This window comes from Lutra lutra, chromosome 4 (assembly GCF_902655055.1).
Source record: "Lutra lutra chromosome 4, mLutLut1.2, whole genome shotgun sequence".
Taxonomy (NCBI): domain Eukaryota; kingdom Metazoa; phylum Chordata; class Mammalia; order Carnivora; family Mustelidae; genus Lutra; species Lutra lutra.
This window is the reverse complement of record NC_062281.1, coordinates 68,298,085-68,319,725: the sequence shown is the minus strand read 5'-3', so window position 1 is coordinate 68,319,725 and position 21,641 is coordinate 68,298,085. Positions and strand designations below refer to the sequence as shown.

Below are 21,641 nucleotides of genomic sequence, written 5' to 3'. Positions count from 1 at the left end.
CTTTGTAAGGAATTTGTTTCCAAGGTAACTAAAAATCTGTTTCTTGTATGGAATAGGATGAGGGTGACTATGGGGTCTGCAGGGTGAACCGCGTTATCTTCAGGTCTCTGGAGATACATGGAGTTACACTTAATTTCTGGGATTCTCCCATACCCCACCACCCTTCAACCCTATTTTGCTTTGCCTCTGTCTCCCCTAGACCCTGTTTGTCATCATTGGCCTCTTGACTGGCTGTTATTTCTGCTGCTGCCTATGCTGCTGTTGCAACTGTTGCTGTGGACACTGCCGGCCCAAATCATCGGTGCCAGAAGAGGACTTCTATGTGTCCCCAGAGGATCTTGAGGAGCAGATCAAAACTGACATGGAAAAAGGTGGAGTAAGATGAGAGCGGAGCTAATGGGTGTCCCTTCACAGACCTGACCAAGCATGAGGTCCCTGATGACAATTGTCACTAAAGTGAGAGAGATCCTACACAATGAGGGGAATCCCAAAGATGTTCACTTTTGGTACCTCTTTTGAAAAGGATGAAAGGACAGTTCCCTTTCCCAGCTTCAGAAAAAAGCAGAACTTGACACCATTAAAAAGAAATCACAAAATATGCTGATCACAAAGCAAAGCTGGTACAATTCATGATCTCGGTACAGGAGCATAAGCTCTAGGTGCAGGGAGGTTTGGGTGGGAATGCTCAGCCATACACAAGAACCAAGCCTGTTACCTTGGGATCTCTATTTAAATAGAAGGGAATGGACATCAGGAAATGTCAACAACCCTTGACTTTTTCTTCTTTCTGATCACTTGATAATGAGTTTTGGGTAGGACTGGCGAAGGGTGATCTTTCTTTTCTTACAAATCCACACATCCAGAGCTAGCCTCAGCCAGCATCAAGAATACTGTCCTATGGAAATGGGACTATTTGATTTGCTAATTCACCTCCACATGTTTGTCTATTTGTATACATGGCCATGACATAGTACTTGATTCATCAAGCTCATTCCACCCAGAATTGATAAAGAAAGAAAATATATAAAGAAAGATGAAACCTCACAGAATTCACAACACCAGGAATACTTCATATGCTCTGGGAAATGCCTTTGTGTAAACAAGCTGGAGTCAAACCTGCCATTGTCCTTTCTGTCTTGCAGCCATAATCCTCCTATCATTTTCTCCTATACAATGCCTCTTTATTCAGTATTACAGACTTCATCACTAAATCACAAAGAACCCTGCGCAGCCAAATACAAGAATTACTTAATAATTCAGACAGGGACCCATTGTTGTCAGAATTGCTGACATTAGGAATGGTACACTTCTCTGCACTGGACTGGACTCTGATTCTTTTGATCACAATGAAACAAAATTTCTATGACATCAAGCAGCAGAGACTGTTTAAAATCTTCCACATACTTTTTATTCTCTACCAAATGTGATGCTAAGTAATAGTGTTATTACCGATCCTGAGTCCATCTTGAAGGAAGAAATCTTCCATTATGTGAATCACACCTAGTCTAGACCATTTTAGAATTGGGAGTCAGAGAGGACTGATGGATTCTCCTACAACCTGTGACCCCTTTCTATGGGGACTACTGGGTGGTCATTCTGGAAAACAGGGGAGTTACTCTAGCAATTTTTTAAAAAAGACTTTATATATACATTTGAGAGAGAGAGAGAGCACACAAGCAGGGGGAGCAGCAGAGGGAGAGGGAGAAGCAGGCTCTTCACCGAGCAGGGAGCCCAATGCGTGACTTGATCCCAGGACCCCGGGATCATGACCTGAGCCTAAGGCAGAGGCTCAACCATCTGAGCCACCCAGGCGCCCCTAATAATTTTTTATTACTTCCCCTGGAAACAAATTATGGGCCCATGGTGAATATAATTATAATTGCATTTTGCCTAATTTGGGATATAAAAGGACAATTAATCTTTTAATGAGGACATACGTATCTAAAAGAGCAAGAAGCAGTACTACTTAAAAATGGGTTAAACAGAAATATATATATATATATATATATATATATTTCTGTAAGCACTTCTCCATGGAAGGGCCAGTAACCTTGCTTAAGATTGATGACTCCAGTTCATTAATCCCATCTGCCTTTGCAAGGGAGATAAATTGTTATAAGACCACATTAGCTGGCTCTGTTGTCTATAGGATCTCCCATAACATCTATCAATCCAGTACAATATTCAGTTACTAATAGAGGATAGGAAGGGATGGTGAGATAGGAAAGTACTGTCATCATCATCGACTGTGTCGAACTTATCTTAACTTTTCCTGCATAGTGCAGAAACCAAAACTAGGCGAACTGAACCTAGATATCCCAAATCACTGGTTCACACTTCTCTGAAAGGCCTCAAAGTCTCTCGTCTTTTAAATTAGATGAAAGCTCCACCAGGTCATTTCAGCAGACCTCCTTTTCAGTTTTCTTTTCTGGAACAGAAATTTATACTCGGTGCCAAATTCCACCCAGGTTTCCTTCCTACAGGATGACTGGTGATAAATCTGTGTGCCTCTCACTGTTTTCAGTTCTGACACCCCAGAGTTACCAATTCCATTGCAGAGGTCATATTCTAGACTAAGTAAAGCGTGATTTCACTTGACTGTGTTACTAAGAATCCTTAAGCAAAAGGAAAAGCTTTATTCCATGCCCAAACATTTAAAAGCTCTACGCAGAGTTGATCCAAGTTTTAGAACACCAGACACTTAACACAACTTGGGCAGTGCTCCTTAAGAAAAAAAAAAAAAAAGCACAAAGTTACAAATACAAAATTAGGTCTGAAAGCAAATATTTGTAATGAGAAAAGGAAATCACAACAAATTGCAAAGCTTAAAAACTGAAGATACCATAAATATCACAAAGTCTAGAAAAATAGCAATAGTTTACTTAACTGCCTGGCACACCTCTGTAATACTGCCTCCCTGTGTTTTCTGGATGCACTACTCTTTGCCTCTTCATTTAACAATAATTTTGGAATATCATTTTCTATAGGAAGAATAGAAAATTCTGTTTTTCCTCTAGCATGTTTGATCAAAATTTGTTTTCTCTCATGGTTTTATAACTCATTAGTGATAATGTCTAAATTTTTAGGGAAAGCTATTAAATTTGGGAAGACTAGTCTATTTCATCTATAAGGCGTAAGATTGGGAAGAATTTTTCACAGGCCACTTTTTCAGTCTGCACATTTCCAACTTTGTTTCCCCTCCATCACCCCTCCAATATCAGAGCCCCCTGGGCACAATCATACAGGGTGATATCCCCTCTGCCATGGATTTTCATGTCTCCTCAGCAAGTGAACTGGCATAGGGAGCTATAGGAGTATTCCTCAAGCCATTCCTATGCTAGTATGGCTAGCAAAAACTAACTATATACAGATTTGCTGCAAACCACAAAAACATATGCCACTAAACTCAAATGAAGCTTGTCTCTCAACTCTCAACTCATCCCCAAAATATCCCCCCTTTGTTGCCCCTCATCAAAAAGAAATGTATGATGGAGGGAAAATCAAAGTGCAAAAAGACCCTGTTTTGGCTGATTATGGTTAAAACACCTTACTTTTGCAAATCTACAAAAATATAAGCACTTTGCTTATATTTGCTTATATTTCTAAGGACCCAAGGGTCCTCAGAGAGATTTGCACAAATAGAGGTCCCTGGAGGTTCGATTTCATTGACCTTATTGTAAATTCACCACTGCTCTTCAGTCTAACATTTCATTATGGAAATTTATGCCTTATTTGCAGCTAGGTACACTAGTTTCAGATTTTTACTCCATGAATTCAGAGACTTAATGTAGTTTACAGGTAAAATTAGTGTAAGTTAGGTCTTAGAAAAATGAAAAAGCAGATTCCATGTGAAGATTTCTGGACTGTGATCCAATAAATGGAATGTGGGCTCTTCAGTTCTACAAAAGAAGGGGACCCACTTAAAGTTGTTTAAGAAAATACACTTGAGGTGGCGTGTCTGGGTAGTTCAGTCAGTTGAGCGCCCAGCTCTTGGTTCCAGCTCAGGTCATGATCTCAGGGTCCTGAGACTGAGCCCCAAGTTGGCTCAGTGGTGAGTCTGCTTAAGATTCCCTCCCTCTGCTCTGCCCTGCTTGTGCATGCTCTCTCTCTAAAATGAATTTTAAGAAAACAGAAAATATACTTGAAAGCAGTTACTAGTCATTCAGATATCAATCTACTCAACACAAATGATAAGCAGCACACATCAAGATTTGAGTCCATTATAAGGCATTGGTGAGCCCAGGGGCTTTAAGACTTTTTTTTCCCCAATGATTCTGAAATTTAAAAAAATATGGCAAACATTTTCTCACTTAGGGAATTCTTAATTATCTTACATTGAATCTAAACATAAAATCTTAGAAGTTTCAAGTTGGAAGAAATCCAAATAGTTAACCCTCACCTCCCCAAAACTTTTCTAGCAGACTGTTGCCTAGCCTCATTTGAAAGCTGCCAATGGTGGGGAGGTTTGGGACCTTGTATAAAAGTAAGAGATATTCATAAAAATTCAATAACTGCAGAAGAATACAGAGTCAAAAGCAAATTTACACCAACATCCTGGTACCAGCTCCCCAAGGATAACAACACTTTTAAAAATTTTTATGTAAATATTTATGGGGTATTGTTTTACAAAACTGTTATCATGTCGACATATATTTTTTGCTTCTTTGCAGAGCAAAAATTTTGATGAACAAGCTATCAAATTTTTAAGTGGATTATGCTTTTAATGTCATGTCTAAGAACTTCTTAGCCTAACCCTAAGTCATGAAGATTTTTCTCCAATGTTTTCTAAAAGTGTTACAGTTTCATGTCTAATATTTTGATCTATGACCTATTTTGAGTTGATTTTTGTTTATGGTGTGAGACTTAGGTCAACTTTTTTTCTTGCACATGAAGCTTAATTGTTCTAATACCATCTGTTGAAAAGATTATCCTTTCTCCATTGAATTGTTTTGCCCCTGTCAAAAATCAATTGGCCATATTTATATGGTTTATTTATGGACTCTATTCTGTTCCTTTGAGCTATGTGTGTATCCCTTCACCAATAACACACCATCTTGCTTTCTGCAACTTTAAAGTAAGTCTTAAAATCAGCTAATGTGATTCCTCCAAACTCATTCTTTTTCAAAACTGTTTTGGCAATTCTAGTTTGTCTTTCCATATAAATTTTGGTATGAGTTTGTCTAAATCCACAGAAAAATACCAATTTTTAAAATTAGAATTGCATTAAATTTGTGTATTAATTTGGAAAAAAATTGAAATCTTTATTACTATGTTGAATCTTCCAATCCCAACTCAATATGTGTCTATACTTATAGGTCTCATTTGATTTCTTTTATGAGTGTAGTATAGTTTTCAGCATACAGAGATGGTATATGTTTTGTTAAATGGGTACCTAAGTATTTCATTTTGGGGAGGACTATTAGAAATGGCATTAGTTTTAATTTGGGTTTCCAATTGTTCATCACAAATATTTACAATCATTTTCATGTATTGACTTTGTATCTTTTGTTATTGTTAAGTTCACTTATTAATTTGTATTTTTGTGTGTGAATTCTTTGGGGTTTTCTATAATGACAATTATGTCATCTGCAAATAGGAATGGTCTTATTTCTTCCATTCCAGTCAGCATGCCTTTTATTTCTTTTTCTTGCTTTATTGCACTGACTAGGATTTCCAACATTGGGTTTATTGTTCTGCTGTCACCATCTTCAAATTCTTAGCTTTTGAATTGGGTATGCCACATTTTCATTTTTCATTGGGTTTTGTAGTAATTTAGCCAGTACTGCTGAAATAATTCCCTGTATGGACTACAGATACTTATTTCAAGTTTGATACTCACTGGTAAGGAATAGAATAAAATGCCTCCACAGCATAATACCTGTTTTTAGGGAAGACTGAAGCTAACGGAGATGATAAGGTGGGGTGGGGAGAAGTAGGTGGAGCATGGGTTTTACATTATCAATCTAAATGCTATGCTACAGATTATACTGTGTTTAGACATTTGGCCTGCATATTAAGATTATGTCTGAAAATTTATTTTTCATATGTGAGTATTAATTTTTGAAAAAGTATGGTTAACATTTCTTACATTATTCTGAATTTAATTTCCAGAAGTGCCAAGATAAAAAAGCATAATAAAACTAATATGAGATTATCCTCTCTCCAGAATAAAGTTAGAGCTGCTTTGTCCTTATGGCCTCCTTATGTCTAACTATACTAACAAAGAAGAAGAAGGAACAGGAGCTAACTAGAGGAAAGTATTTCTGATTTGCTCAAACTTCACTTTTAAGGACACATTATAGAACATTGTACATGCCTCTAAATTTATGAAAATCCAAATTTAAAATATCAAACTTTTTAAACTGATTTATTAAAAAAACATTAGAAATGTTTTTCACCTACCTTGAGATATGTAATAATTCTAGTTTTATATCTAAAGTCTACAATTTTTCTTAGATTTTTTTTAATTAAGTGCATATTTCAAATATGCCAACTCCTCAACACTGGTTAAAGTCCAAGATACCTTTTGATGCTGTAAAATAGTACCAGTTTCTGTTTGAGAATAGTGTTATAGGATTTGGTAGTAGAAAGGAAAGGTCGACTTTAATTATGGTTTCTCTTTCAACTATGTGAAAGGTATAATCCAGCTTCTACCCTTAGGAAATAAATGGGGGGGAATTTCAGTGGCATCTTCAATGTTCACTGGAAACTATGGGACTTGTAACTGGCTATCCATCTCTTTCTCAAAATAAAGATATACCCCCAGTGGGATCCTAGGAACACAGGGAAATGCTATTATTCTTATGAGTCAATAAGGATTAAATAGAAAAAAAGTGTCTAGGGGGAGATCATCACCCTCTTTTTTTATCTTGGAAAATTTGAAACTTGAAAGCTAAAGATTATGGACACCAGGTGATTTCCCTAGCCAAGAGAACTTTGTAGACCATCTTGAGGTACCCTGTTTCCTGGGACTCTGTGTCTCTGTGTGTGTGAGAGACAGACAGACAGACAGACAGTGTAACAAGATACAGTAGCAAAAGCATAAATGAGAACCAGTTATTTCTAAACACGCTGGCGAAAACAAACCAAGAATACAATAGCTAAATTCAGGTGTTGGTTTGTTTGTTTTTTCCCCCAAACTGAAGGCAATGGACAGAAAACTTCCATTTAAATCCTAAAGATTTGGGGCAATCATGATTTCCCCATTTTTTTTTTTTGAAGGAGATGGAATAAGACACCTAAAGAGAATAATTTATAGTGTTGACCTTGGATCTAAAAATATGAAATACAGTGATAGAAAAAAAATTTATTGATTACTTAACTGTTCTTGATACTCACCTGGATAAAACCCAAATAAATTCACAGCCACTGAGTTGAAAAGGCCATATGGCTTGTAATTAGACTCTTGCTCTCAGCCAAGATATTGAGACATTTATTACATTTCCTCTTCAGCATCCATCACATATTGCTGCCCAGGAAAAGGGCACAAGAAAGAGATTAAATTCACCTTCCTTTTGTTTACCAACCAGTAAGCATCATCAAGGCTCTGGGCCAGGGGATCAGGACGAGTGAGTCTGCTCAGAATGTGACCCCAAAAGCGGCTCAAAGTGGAGGGGTTTCTTCAATTTTTGGCTACCAAGGTTCAGTGAGCAAATTTACTAGACAGGCTTATCCAGCTAGCTTTTCCACAGCAAACATAAATTGAGCACTTCATATTTTTAGACATTTTTTCTTCATCAATTAAGACGATCATGATTTTTCTCCCTTAATCTGTTAATATGAAGAATTATATAAATTATTTTCCCAATGTTAAGTCTTATACTCTTGAGATAAACCCAATGCAGTCATAATGTTTTAACTATTTTATTTTTTTAATGAAATGGGTTTGCTGATGTCTTGTTTTAGATGTTTGTATCTATGTTAATGATTGAGACTGCTCTACAATTTTCCTTTCTCAAACTTTCTTTATAGAGTTCTATACCAAGATTATGCCTTATTAGAACCTATTCCTTCTTTTTAAACTTTTCTTAAAGAGTTTGTATATTACTGGATTTCTTTCTTTCTACAGGATTTTGTAGGACTTTCTGGGCTAATGTGCCATTGTACAAATTTTAGATTACTGATTCAATGTATTTAATGTTATAGGCCTTTCAGATTTGCTATCTTTACTTAAAACATTAGTTCTTCAAAATTTCTTATAACCTTTCGTGCATCTGTAGGATCTGTATTACTATCCCATTTTTCATCCCTTATATTGCTTATTTCTGCTTTTTGTTTTTTAGCCATTCTACCAGATTTTTGAAAATTTAACTGGTTTTCCCAAATAACTTTTGGGTTTGGTTCTCTTATATATATTTTTTTAAATTTTTATTCTTTATTATTTCTCTTAATTTATTGTTAATTTTCTAACTTGTTAATTTTTATACTACTTAATTTCCAAAACTCCTTTTAGGATAGTAAACATTTACAGTTGTAATTTTTCCTATAAGTACCATTTTAGTGTCACATGTGTTTTTATATTCTTCTTAAAATATGAGTTCTAAATATTTTCTAATTTCCATTATAATTTTTTCCTTGATCTATACATTGGGCCTATATGTGTCTTTTTTTTTTTTAAGATTTTATTTATTTATTTGACAGAGATCATAGTTAAGCAGAGAGGCAGGCAGGGAGAGAGGAGAGAAAGCAGGCTCCCCGCTGAGCAGAGAGCCCAAGGCAGGGCTCAATCCCAGGACCCTAGCTGAAGGCAGAGGCTTTAACCCCCTGAGCCACCCATGTGCCCCAGGCCTATGTGTGTCTTAACTTGTAAACATATGGGGGATTTTTCAGGTTCTTTATTGTTGTTTGTATCTAATTTAACTGCACTGTGATCAGAAATTTGGGAAACATGATGCAATATTTGAAAATATCTTGAGGCTTGCTTTACACCTTAGAACTTAATTTTTATAAATGTTCCACATGGCTCCAAAATAATACATTCTGAATTTTTTAAGGTTCACTGTTCCATTTATGACTATTAAATAAACCCAATTTTTATATGTACTAGTTCGCTAGGGCTGCTGTTTACAAAGTACCACAGAGAGGGTGGCTTGAACAACAGAAATTTATTTTCTCATAATTCTCAAGGTTAGAAGTCAAACTTTAAGGTGTCACAGGGGCAGGGTGCCTGGGTGGCTCAGTCAATTAAGCCTCTGCCTTTGGCTCGGCCACATTGGGCTCTCTGCTTGGTGAGGAGCCTGCTTCCCCCTCTCTCTCTCTGCCTACCTCTCTGCCTACTTGTGATCTGTCAAATAAATAAAATCTTAAAAAAAAAAAGTAAGGTGTCAACAGGGTTGACTCCCTCTGAGGCCACTCTCCTTGGTATTAGATGGCCATTTTCTCCTCATGTCTTCACATAGTCTTCCCTCCATGTATCTGTGTCTTAATATCCTCATCTTATAATGACATCAGTTATATTGAATGAATGCCTACCCTGAATCTCTTTTTAAATTAATTACCTCTTTAAAGACCATCTCTCCAAATATGATTCACATTAGAGGTACTGGGGGTTAGAACTTCAACATATGAACTGGAGTGGGGAGGCAGAGCATTTGACACAATTTAGTTCACAACATTATCATTTTCAAATGTTTTATATTCTTTTTTTTTTAATTTTTAATTTTTTATTTTTTCAGCATAACAGTATTCATTATTTTTGCACCACACCCAGTGCTGCATGCAATCCGTGCCCTCTACAATACCCACCACCTGGTGCCCCCAACCTTCCACCCCCCACCCCTTCAAAATTCTCAGATCGTTTTTCAGAGTCCATAGTCTCTCATGGTTCACCTCCCCTTCCAATTTCCCTCAACTCCCTTCTCTTCTCCATCTCCCCTTGTCCTCCATGCTATTTGTTATGCTCCACAAATAAGTGAAACCATATGATAATTGACTCTCTCTGCTTGACTTATTTCACTCAGCATAATCTCTTCCAGTCCCGTCCATGTTGCTACAAAACTTGGATATTCATCCTTTCTTTTTTCTTTTTCTTTTTTTTTTTTACAGCTTTATAAACATATATTTTTTTCCCCAGGGGTACAGGTCTGCGAATCGGCAGGTTTACACACTTCACAGCACTCACCATAGCACATACCCTCCCCAATATCCATAACCCCACCCCCCTCTTCCAACCCCCTCCCCCCATCAACCCTCAGTTTGTTTTGTGAGATTAAGAGTCACTTATGGTTTGTCTCCCTCCCAATCCCATCTTGTTTCATTTACTCTTCTCCTACCCCCTCAACCCCCCATGTTGCATCTCCTCTCCCTCATATCAGGGAGATCATATGATAGTTGTCTTTCTCCGATTGACTTATTTCGCTAAGCATGATACCCTCTAGTTCCATCCACGTCGTCGCAAATGGCAAGATTTCATTTCTTTTGATGGCTGCATAGTATTCCATTGTGTATATATACCACCTCTTCTTTATCCATTCGTCTGTAGATGGACATCTAGGTTCTTTCCATAGTTTGGCTATTGTAGACATTGCTGCTATAAACATTCGGGTGCACGTGCCCCTTCGGATCACTACGTTTGTATCTTTAGGGTAAATACCCAGCAGTGCAATTGCAGGGTCATAGGGTAGTTCTATTTTCAACCTTTTGAGGAACCTCCATGCTGTTTTCCAGAGTGGTTGCACCAGCTTGCATTCCCACCAACAGTGTAGGAGGGTTCCCCTTTCTCCGCATCCTCGCCAGCATCTGTCATTTCCTGACTTGTTAATTTTAGCCATTCTGACTGGTGTGAGGTGATATCTCATGGTGGTTTTGATTTGTATTTCCCTGATGCCGAGTGATATGGAACACTTTTTCATGTGTCTGTTGACCATCTGGATGTCTTCTTTGCAGAAATGTCTGTTCATGTCCTCTGCCCATTTCTTGATTGGATTATTTGTTCTTTGGGTGTTGAGTTTGCTAAGTTCTTTATAGATTTTGGACACTAGCCCTTTATCGGATATGTCATTTGCAAATATCTTCTCCCATTCTGTCAGTTGTCTTTTGGTTTTGTTAACTGTTTCCTTTGCTGTGCAAAAGCTTTTGATCTTGATAAAATCCCAATAGTTCATTTTTGCCCTTGCTTCCCTTGCCTTTGGTGATGTTCCTAGGAAGATGTTGCTGAGGCTGAGGTCAAAGAGGTTGCTGCCTGTGTTCTCCTCGAGGATTTTGATGGATTCTTTTCTCACATTGAGATCCTTCATCCATTTTGAGTCTATTTTCGTGTGTGGTGTAAGGAAATGATCCAATTTCATTTTTCTGCATGTGGCTGTCCAATTTTCCCAACACCATTTATTGAAGAGGCTGTCTTTTTTCCATTGGACATTCTTTCCTGCTTTGTCGAAGATGAGTTGACCATAGAGTTGAGGGTCCATTTCTGGGCTCTCTATTCTGTTCCATTGATCTATGTGTCTGTTTTTGTGCCAGTACCATGCTGTCTTGATGATGACAGCTTTGTAATAGAGCTTGAAGTCCGGAATTGTGATGCCACCAACTTTGGCTTTCTTTTTCAATATTGCTTTGGCTATTCGAGGTCTTTTCTGGTTCCATATAAATTTTAGGATTATTTGTTCCATATCTTTGAAGAAAATGGATGGTACTTTGATAGGAATTGCATTAAATGTGTAGATTGCTTTAGGTAGCATAGACATTTTCACAATATTTATTCTTCCAATCCAGGAGCATGGAACATTTTTCCATTTCTTTGGGTCTTCCTCAATTTCTTTCATGAGTACTTTATAGTTTTCTGAGTATAGATTCTTAGTCTCTTTGGTTAGGTTTATTTCTAGGTATCTTATAGTTTTGGGTGCAATTGTAAATGGGATTGACTCCTTAATTTCTCTTTCTTCTGTCTTGTTGTTGGTGTAGAGAAATGCAACTGATTTCTGTGCATTGATTTTATATCCTGACACTTTACTGAATTCCTGTACAAGTTCTAGCAGTTTTGCAGTGGAGTCTTTTGGGTTTTCCACATATAGTAACATATCATCTGCAAAGAGTGATAGTTTGACTTCTTCTTTGCCGATTTGGATGCCTTTAATTTCCTTTTGTTGTCTGATTGCTGAGGCTAGGACTTCTAGTACTATGTTGAATAGCAGTGGTGATAACGGACATCCCTGCCATGTTCCTGACCTTAGCGGAAAAGCTTTCAGTTTTTCTCCATTGAGAATGATATTTGCGGTGGGTTTTTCATAGATGGCTTTGATAATATTGAGGTATGTACCGTCTATCTCTACACTTTGAAGAGTTTTGATCAGGAAGGGATGCTGTACTTTGTCAAATGCTTTTTCAGCATCTATGGAGAGTATCATATGGTTCTTGTTCTTTCTTTTATTAATGTGTTGTATCACATTGATTGATTTGCGGATGTTGAACCAGCCTTGCAGCCCTGGAATAAATCCCACTTGGTCGTGGTGAATAATCCTTTTAATGTGCTGTTGAATCCTATTGGCTAGTATTTTGGCGAGAATTTTTGCATCTGTGTTCATCAAGGATATTGGTCTGTAGTTCTCTTTTTTGTTGGGATCCTTGTCTGGTTTTGGGATCAAGGTGATGCTGGCCTCATAAAATGAGTTTGGAAGTTTTCCTTCTATTTCTATTTTTTGGAACAGTTTCAGGAGAATAGGAATTAGTTCTTCTTTAAATGTTTGGTAGAATTCCCCCGGGAAGCCGTCTGGCCCTGGGCTTTTGTTTGTTTGGAGATTTTTGATGACTGTTTCAATCTCCTTACTGGTTATGAGTCTGTTCAGGCTTTCCATTTCTTCCTGGTTCAGTTGTGGTAGTTTATATGTCTCTAGGAATGCATCCATTTCTTCCAGATTGTCAAATTTGTTGGCGTAGAGTTGCTCATAGTATGTTCTTATAATTGTCTGTATTTCTTTGGTGTTCGTTGTGATCTCTCCTCTTTCATTCATGATTTTATTTATTTGGGTCCTTTCTCTTTTCTTTTTGATAAGTCTGGCCAGGGGTTTATCAGTCTTATTAATTCTTTCAAAGAACCAGCTCCTAGTTTCGTTGATTTGTTCTATTGTTTTTTTGGTTTCTATTTCATTGATTTCTGCTCTGATCTTTATGATTTCTCTTCTGCTGCTGGGTTTAGGGTTTCTTTCTTGTTCTTTCTCCAGCTCCTTTAGGTGTAGGGTTAGGTTGTGTACCTGAGACCTTTCTTGTTTCTTGAGAAAGGCTTGTACTGCTATATATTTTCCTCTCAGGACTGCCTTTGTTGTGTCCCACAGATTCTGAACCGTTGTGTTTTCATTATCATTTGTTTCCATAAATTTTTTCAATTCTTCTTTAATTTCCTGGTTGACCCATTCATTCTTTAGAAGGATGCTGTTTAGTCTCCATGTATTTGGGTTCTTTCCAAATTTCCTCTTGTTATTGAGTTCTAGCTTTAGAGCATTGTGGTCTGAAAATATGCAGGGAATGATCCCAATCTTTTGATACCGGTTGAGGCTTGATTTAGGACCAAGAATGTGATCTATTCTGGAGAATGTTCCATGTGCACTCGAGAAGAATGTGTATTCTGTTGCTTTGGGATGAAATGTTCTGAATATATCTGTGATGTCCATCTGGTCCAGTGTGTCATTTAAGGCCTTGATTTCCTTGTTGATCTTTTGCTTGGATGATCTGTCCATTTCAGTGAGGGGAGTGTTAAAATCCCCTACTATTAGTTGTATTCTTGTCGATGTGTTTCTTTGATTTTGTTATTAATTGGTTTATATAGTTGGCTGCTCCCACGTTAGGGGCATAGATATTTAAAATTGTTAGATCTTCTTGTTGGACAGTTCCTTTGAGTATGATATAGTGTCCTTCCTCATCTCTTATTATAGTCTTTGGCTTAAAATCTAATTGATCTGATATAAGGATTGCCACTCGCGCTTTCTTCTGATGTCCATTAGCATGGTAAATTCTTTTCCACCCCCTCACTTTAAACCTGGAGGTGTCTTCGGGTTTAAGATGAGTTTCTTGTAGGCAACATATAGATGGTTTTTGTTTTTTTATCCATTCTGATACCCTGTGTCTTTTGATTGGGGCATTTAGCCCATTAACATTCAGGGTAAGTATTGAGAGATATGAATTTAGTGCCATTGTACTGCCTGTAAGGTGACTGTTATTGTATATTGTCTCTGTTTCTTTCTGATCTACTACTTTTAGGGTCTCTCTTTGCTTAGAGGACCCCTTTCAATATTTCCTGTAGAGCTGGTCTGGTGTTTGCAAATTCTTTCAGTTTTTGTTTGTCCTGGAAGCTTTTAATCTCTCCTTCTATTTTCAATGATAGCCTAGCTGGATATAGTATTCTTGGCTGCATGTTTTTCTCATTTAGTACTCTGAATATATCATGCCAGCTCTTTCTGGCCTGCCAGGTCTCTGTGGATAAGTCTGCTGCCAATCTAATATTTTTACCGTTGTACGTTACAGACTTCTTTTCCCGGGCTGCTTTCAGGATCTTTTCTTTGTCACTAAGACTTGTAAATTTTACTATTAGGTGATGGGGTGTGGACCTATTCTTATTGATTTTGAGGGGGGTTCTCTGAACCTCCTGAATTTTGATGCTTGTTCCTTTTGCCATATTGGGGAAATTCTCTCCAATAATTCTCTCCAATACACCTTCTGCTCCCCTCTCTGTTTCCTCTTCTTCTGGAATCCCAATGATTCTAATGTTGTTTCGTCTTATGGTGTCACTTATCTCTCGAATTCTCCTCTCGTGTCCAGTAGCTGTTTGTCCCTCTTTTGCTCAGCTTCTTAATTCTCTGTCATTTGGTCTTCTATATCGCTAATTCTTTCTTCTGCCTCATTTATCCTAGCAGTGAGAGACTCCATTTTTGATTGCACCTCATTAATAGCTTTTTTGATTTCAACTTGGTTAGATTTTAGTTCTTTTATTTCTCCAGAAAGGGCTTTTATATCTCCCGAGAGGGTTGCTTTAATATCTTCCATGCCTTTTTCAAGCCCGGCTGGAACCTTGAGAATCGTCATTCTGAACTCTATATCTGACATATTACCAATGTCTGTATTGATTAGGTCCCTAGCCTTTGGTACTGCCTCTTGTTCTTTTTTTTGTTGTGAATTTTTCCGCCTTGTCATTTTGTCCAGATAAGAGTTTATGAAGGAGCAAGTAAAATACTAAAAGGGTGGCAACAACCCCAGGAAAATATGCTTTAGCCAAATCAGAAGAGATCCTGAATTGTGAGGGGGGAGAAAGGGGATAAAAAGGGGTTCAGAAAGAAAAAAAAAAATATAAAAAGAGGAAAATATATATATATATATTAGATAAACTATTTAAAAAACGTTAAAAAAGAAAACGGTAAAAGTTAAAAAAAATTTAGCAGAAGAAGAGAAAAAGAAAAAAAAAATTGAAAAAGAAAAAAAAAATTAACTGCAAGGCTAAAAAATCATGGGGAGAAAGCCATGAGTTCCGTGCTTAGCTTTCTTCTCCTCTGGAATTCCGCCGCTCTCCTTGATATTGAAACTGCACTCCTCGGTAGGGGAACTTGATCCTGGCTGGGTTTCCCGTTGATCTTCTGGGGGAGGGGCCTGTTGTAGTGATTCTCAAGCGTCTTTGCCCCAGGCGGAGTTGCACCGCCCTTACCCGGGGCTGGGCTGGGTAATCCGCTCAGGTTTGCTTTCGGGAGCTTTTGTTCCCTGAGCGCTTTCCGTAGAGTTCCGGAGGACAGGAATGAAGATGGCGGCCTCCTGGTCTCCGGCCCAGAGGAGCCGAGAGCCCGGGGCCCCACTCCTCAGTGCGCCCTCAGAGAACAGCGCCCAGTGACTCCCGTCACCCTGGCCTCCGGCCGCACTCCGAGCTGACCGAGCCTGCGACCGGTTCAAGGCAACCCCGAGCTGAGAGTCACTCCTCGGCTCTGTCTCTGTAGCCGGCTTCCCCGTTCTAATACCGGTAAGCTCTGCGACACTCAGACACCCCCGATCCTTCTGCGACCCTGCGGGACCTGAGGCCGCGCTTACCCCGCCTGGGCTTCACCCCAGTTAAGCCTCTGGAGCGATGTTCCTCAGCGGAACAGACTTTTAAAAGTCATGATTTTGCTCCGTTGCTCCGCCGCTCGCCGGGAGCCGGCCCCTCCCCCCGCGGTCTATCTTCCTGTCGCTTTGGAGTCACTTCTCCGCCAGTCCTACCTTGCAGAAAGTGGTTGATTTTCTGTTTCTAGAGTTGCTGTTCTTCTCTTCGATCTCCCATTGGATTTGTAGGTGTTTGCAATCTTTAGATAAGCTATTTAGCTGATCTCCCGCTACCCGAAGTAGTCTCAGCCTGCTACTTCTCCGCCATCTTGACTCCTCCCCAAATGTTTTATATTCTTAAGTATTTGTTTGTTTCATCAGTTACTGAAAGAAGTATTCAAATCTTCCACTGTGATGATGAATTTCTCGATTTTTCTATAAGGTTCTGTCAATTTTGGTTCATGTATTTTGAGGTTATATTAGTGTATATAAACCTAGAACTTTAATAGTTATTTGGTGAATTGAATATTATATTTTATATTACTCTTTAGCTCTATCAATGTTTTGTCTTTTGTCTGTTAAAATATAGTTAGATTAGCTTTCTTTTTAGTAGTGTTTGTATGATAAAGATGTTTACATCTTTTTACTTTCAACTTTTTTTTTTGCCCTTTTTTTTGTTGTGTATTTTATAAACAACATATGGTGGGGGTGGGATTTATTCAGTTTGAGAACATTTTCTTTTAAATAAGGTATTAAGTCCATTTGTATTTATTATAATTAATGACACTTTTTTTTCCCTGCTAACTTACTCTTTTATGAGAGCTAGTATAGCAAAGTTTTTAAGAGAACAGACTCTAAGAAATACTGCTTAGGTTTGAATACCAGCTCTATTACTGACTACCTGAGTAACTAGGGCTAGATACTTATAGTTAGTTATATTAGTTATTTATTATTTAATTATCACTTTAAATTGACATTTTTTTGTTTTTTGTTTTTTGTTTTTTCTTTTTTCTTTTATAACAATAGAATATTTCTTTCATATTTCATTTCTTTCCCTCCTCTAGTTTGGAAATTATTTTCTCTGCCCTGTTCTTTTAGGGTTATCCTAAACATTCATTAAGCATACTTGTTATCAAAGTTCAAAATTAATTCTTATCTTCACCCCCTCCTGAACAATACAAGAAATTTGTAACATTTTAACTCTGATCACTTCCTTTTTGACTTATATACTGTTCTTGTATTCTAGTTTTATCTTAATTTTAATTATTATTGCTGTACATAGTCAACAATCACTTATTTTTATTCATATATCCAACATTTCTTTACTAATCATTCCTTTTACAACACAGATTTTCCATCTACTAACACTTTCTTTGTGCCTGAATCGCATCTTTTAAATTGAGTCCGTTGGTGACACAATTTCCATTTCTATTGTCTGAAAATGCCTTTATATTATGGTTTTTAAAAAAGTAACAATAAGATAGTTTATAAACAAATTTAAGTTGATATCTTCTTTTAGCATATTAAAATTATAATTCCATAGTTTTTGGGCTTCCATATTTGCTATTGAAAAGTAAGATTGCTGTTAAAACCATTGTCTTTGAGGGGTGTCAGTTAAGCACCCAACTCTTGATTTTGGCTCATGGATTTAGGCTCAGGTCATGATCTCAGGGTTGTAAGATAGAGCCCCCTGTGGAGCCCCACACTGAGCTCCACATAAGGCTCTGTGCTGGACATGGAGCCTGCTTAAGATTCTCTCTCTCTGCTCCTCCCACCCACTCTCTCTCTCAAAAAAAAAAAAAAAATTGTCTTTAGTGTTTTTCAAAGTCACTAAGATGTTTTAAATATGAGTTCTTGGGGTGACTGGGTGGCTCAGTGGGTTAAAGCTTCTGCCTTCGGCTCAGGTCATGATCCCAGAGTCCTGGGATCAAGCCCCACATCGGGCTCTCTGATCAGCAGGAAGCCTGCTTCCCTTCCTCTCTCTGCCTGCCTCTCTGCCTACTTGTGATCTCTGTCAAATAAATAAATAAAATCTTTAAAATAAATAAGTAAATAAATATGAGTTCTTCTTTAATTTACCCTGATTCTTGAATCTGTGGATTGTTGCCTTTCTAGAAAATTCTCAGCCACTAAATCCTTAAATATTGCCTCTAATCTTTTCTTTTACTTTCTTTATGGAAGTTTTATCAGATATGTTAGACTATATCATTCTATTCTTCATGTCAACCTCTCTCATATTTTATTTTTATGTTTCTCTGTGTGACATTCTGATTAATCTCAGATCTGTCCTCTCCTTCATTAATTCTCTCTTTAGCTGTTAAACCCATTCATCAGGTTTAAAATTTTCAGATATTTTGAACTCAAGTTCTTTTGCATTAGTTTCAAAATCCACTTGATCACTGAAATTCATCTAATTTTTTAAAAAAATTCTGTGTCTTAAAAGTGCAGGATTTGAAGTCCTTTTGGGTCTCATATGGCCTTCCATTGTTTCTACTAGCTCTTAATGTACATTGTTTTTGTGTGTAATCTTTTACTCTTTCCTTCTCAATATTTAAATCTCTCTTTCTCTGATTTTTTACTCAATTCATGTTTCTTATAATTTTCTTGTTTTTTTTGAGGGTTTCTATTTCTCTAATTCTTTCTATCTCTATCTCCCCTTTCTCTCTATTCATTTTTATCTTGAGTTCATGTGTGTTAGCAATACTTCAGTGATTCTCTGAGGTCTGGGTTGAAGATGGGGCCATTCTTTTCTGGTAGGTACTTGGGAGCACATCTTATATTGGACCATTTAAAATTATCAGCTGAGGTTTCTTAGTACATATAGATATTTAAATTTGTTCTGCCAATATGTGTGCTCATTGTCTTGCCATTAAATATTTATAGGGGAGCTCTTTTCTCTTTCACTTGAGCAAAAAGCTCAAGACTAACAAATTTCCTTGTAGATTTAGGGGTATGGTGATTTAGAGAGTGCATGCCATTTTGGATACCAGCTTTATGTGGGAAGCTACCTATTAGACTGTCATCTAAGCAAGCTCTGAGCTTTGACCTCTGTCCCAAACAGGACCACATATGTAATTGTACACTGAACATCTTTAGGGGGCATTTTTCATACAGATATGTACTGGGGTCTATATGACCTACGTGGTGCACCTGTCCTTATCCCTACAAGATGGTGAAAACTAAAGCTCCAGTTCACCTGGTTCAGCAATTGCCTCAAGTTGAAAGCAGGGTTTAGTGCTTTAATTTTATAATTCTATAACTGACAGAACTTAAGAGTAAAGACAGTGACTTCTCCCTTTTGAAGCTCTTTAAAAGGTAGGCATCCTCAATAGCTTATGAAATGAATTAGTTTGCCAATCATCATTTCAACAAAAATATCCACCACTTGCCCCATTAAGGGAAATGTAATATGATCAGAGGGTGTTTATCGCTTTGCTTTGTTTATTTTTAGATGTGGACATTCCAGTTGTTCTCCAGCCTACAAATGCAAATGAGAAAACACAGCTAATCAGAGAAGGACCTCGAAGTTATTGCACAGACTCTTAATATTGAGACCATTGAGGGTCCACAGTACCCCCTCTTGGTTCAGCCATGTCTCCAGGTGGTCATGGGTGGAGCAGGGTAGGGGACATGAAATGCTGTGAACTTTTCCACATTCGTATTTTATTTTTTAGGTTAGGAAAAGATGACTGCTACATAGTTTTCTCAGTATGCAGTCTCACTCCTTGAGTAGAATTCCTAATGAAACACATTCCATTTTGATGAATAAAAGCCTGAAGAATTGTTTTATGCTCCTTGCATGAGGTAAGATGGTGGCACTGGACAGGCCATCTGAGCCAGCCCTTTCTGTGACCCAGATCTAATTCCTTACAGACTAAAGTAGCATTCCAAACAGAAGCCACGATTCATCTATTTAACTGAATGCAATATTCCTATCTGCCACAAATATCAGCAAAATATACATGGAAACTTAAAAGGAATTTTGTGTGTGTGTGTGGAGATTTTCCCCTGTCGATATCTAATATGGCTACAGAAATATTTCAAGAGGTAGGAAGAAATTATTAGGTAAAAAAGACAAATCACTTAATTTTAAAGTATATCTTTGAAAGATTAAAAGTTGTCATTTACTGAAAACTGATGAGTAAAACCAGGAAGAAACAGGTTTTGTATATTTTTAGAATGGCATAAAAAACAAAAACAAAATTTCAACCTGGTCAAATGTTATAAATGACCCAGGAAATCATACTGAGCCCAAAACAGCTGCCCAAAATATGTTGACCATTTTTAAGTAAAAACAATTATTGTACAACTGACCTAGATTAAGCAGAGTCAGGAAAAGAAACATGTAGGGTAAAAAGTAGAATTCTAAACTCTACAGCCTAACTTTAGATTTAAAGCCATTTCATTTACACCATTTTTGGTGAGAATAATTACATTGACCAGAAAATGCTCAGTTCTGTGCATGTTGAACAATGAAGCTCAAAGGTCATGTCTGCATTTACTCTTTGATCCTTAGATTCATTATGTGGTCAAAGTCATGTCCTAAAACCATGTTTTAAAATAGTATAGAAAGTGTTTGTTTTTTCTCAGTCCTTTATATAATATTGCAGCTTTCAAGATCTTGTCATGTTTTTATATAATATTGCATGAAATGCCATTTTCTTTTTTGTTTCTTTTTCCTACCACCACCAGCAAATTACAGTCAAATGAGCCTAAAATATACATTGTAAGTGAAAACTGGTGTTACAGCTTTGACAATTCTGAAGTCATTAAAACTCTACTTTAACTCTTGAGTTACTGGAATTTTTTTTAATCGACAATCAAGTACAAAAACCCCTGGCTGGAAAGTTAGGAAACCCAGTTCTAATCTAAACTCTCACTACCTAGCCCTGTGACCAAGTGAGATGAGAATTATATGGCTAATGGCTGGCTCTATGACTCCGTTACTTGCTTTGACCACTTCCAAGTTGCTGTGAGACAGGATGAAATGTCTGAGGTAAAAGCACTCTACAAAGTCAAGTGTTTGACAAATAGGTGGTTTTACATGAATTTGTATATGTTTACACACAAATATAATGTGACTTATGCAGATAAACTCTTACCCAGATTCGTAGTACTAACAGTGACCGGCAAGAGCTTGGAACTCTGTATTAAACAAACAAGTGCTACTTTCCATCTGAAGGGAACATGGGATAAATAGCCCTGTCTGTGGTCATTTGAGCCACTACATTTCCTTCCTGGAGTCTTTTTAAGCAAAAAGGTCAGGCCTATTTTTGAATTGCAACCTGTAAATCACAAAGGTCCTTTTTCTCTCCCAGACATCATTATTCTTACATGGAATTTTTTACTTCTACTCCCAGCTTGTCCAGAGCACTGGTACAAGCGTAGAAAGATGAGAACAGGGCATGAATCAGAATCAGAATCAGATGGTGGAATTAAATTCATAAAGGGGTTCTTGTTAATGTTCCCCACAAAGGGCTAATTACTGGTTACAGTGATGTGTGGTAAATGTTAAGGACATGAATGTGTATGAATGAGGAAACGCATCTACAGAATGCCCCTTAGCTACATAGAAATGAGGATCAACCCTTCATCTGAGGAGAGGCCACTTAGTATCATGTGGGGGTCATCAGAAGCTGTCACCCAGAGTCACT

General features: G+C 37.5%; 1 protein-coding gene across 4 annotated transcripts in view; it reads left to right on the top strand.

Moving 5' to 3' along the window:
* Positions 1-20,934, top strand: part of DNAJC5B (DnaJ heat shock protein family (Hsp40) member C5 beta) — a 104,126-nt gene extending 83,192 nt beyond the window's left edge. For 3 of the 4 annotated variants that reach the window (XM_047728282.1, XM_047728281.1, XM_047728283.1), the window contains exons 5-6: positions 200-371; positions 19,439-20,934. In XM_047728282.1, coding sequence (XP_047584238.1) covers positions 200-371; positions 19,439-19,533 — 267 coding nt within the window. In that variant the 3' untranslated portion in view covers positions 19,534-20,934. Of the gene's footprint in view, positions 1-199; positions 372-6,166; positions 6,248-19,438 lie in introns of those variants that run through there. The other variant, XM_047728284.1, reaches the window with a different exon arrangement.
* The last annotated feature ends 707 nt before the right edge of the window (positions 20,935-21,641 follow it).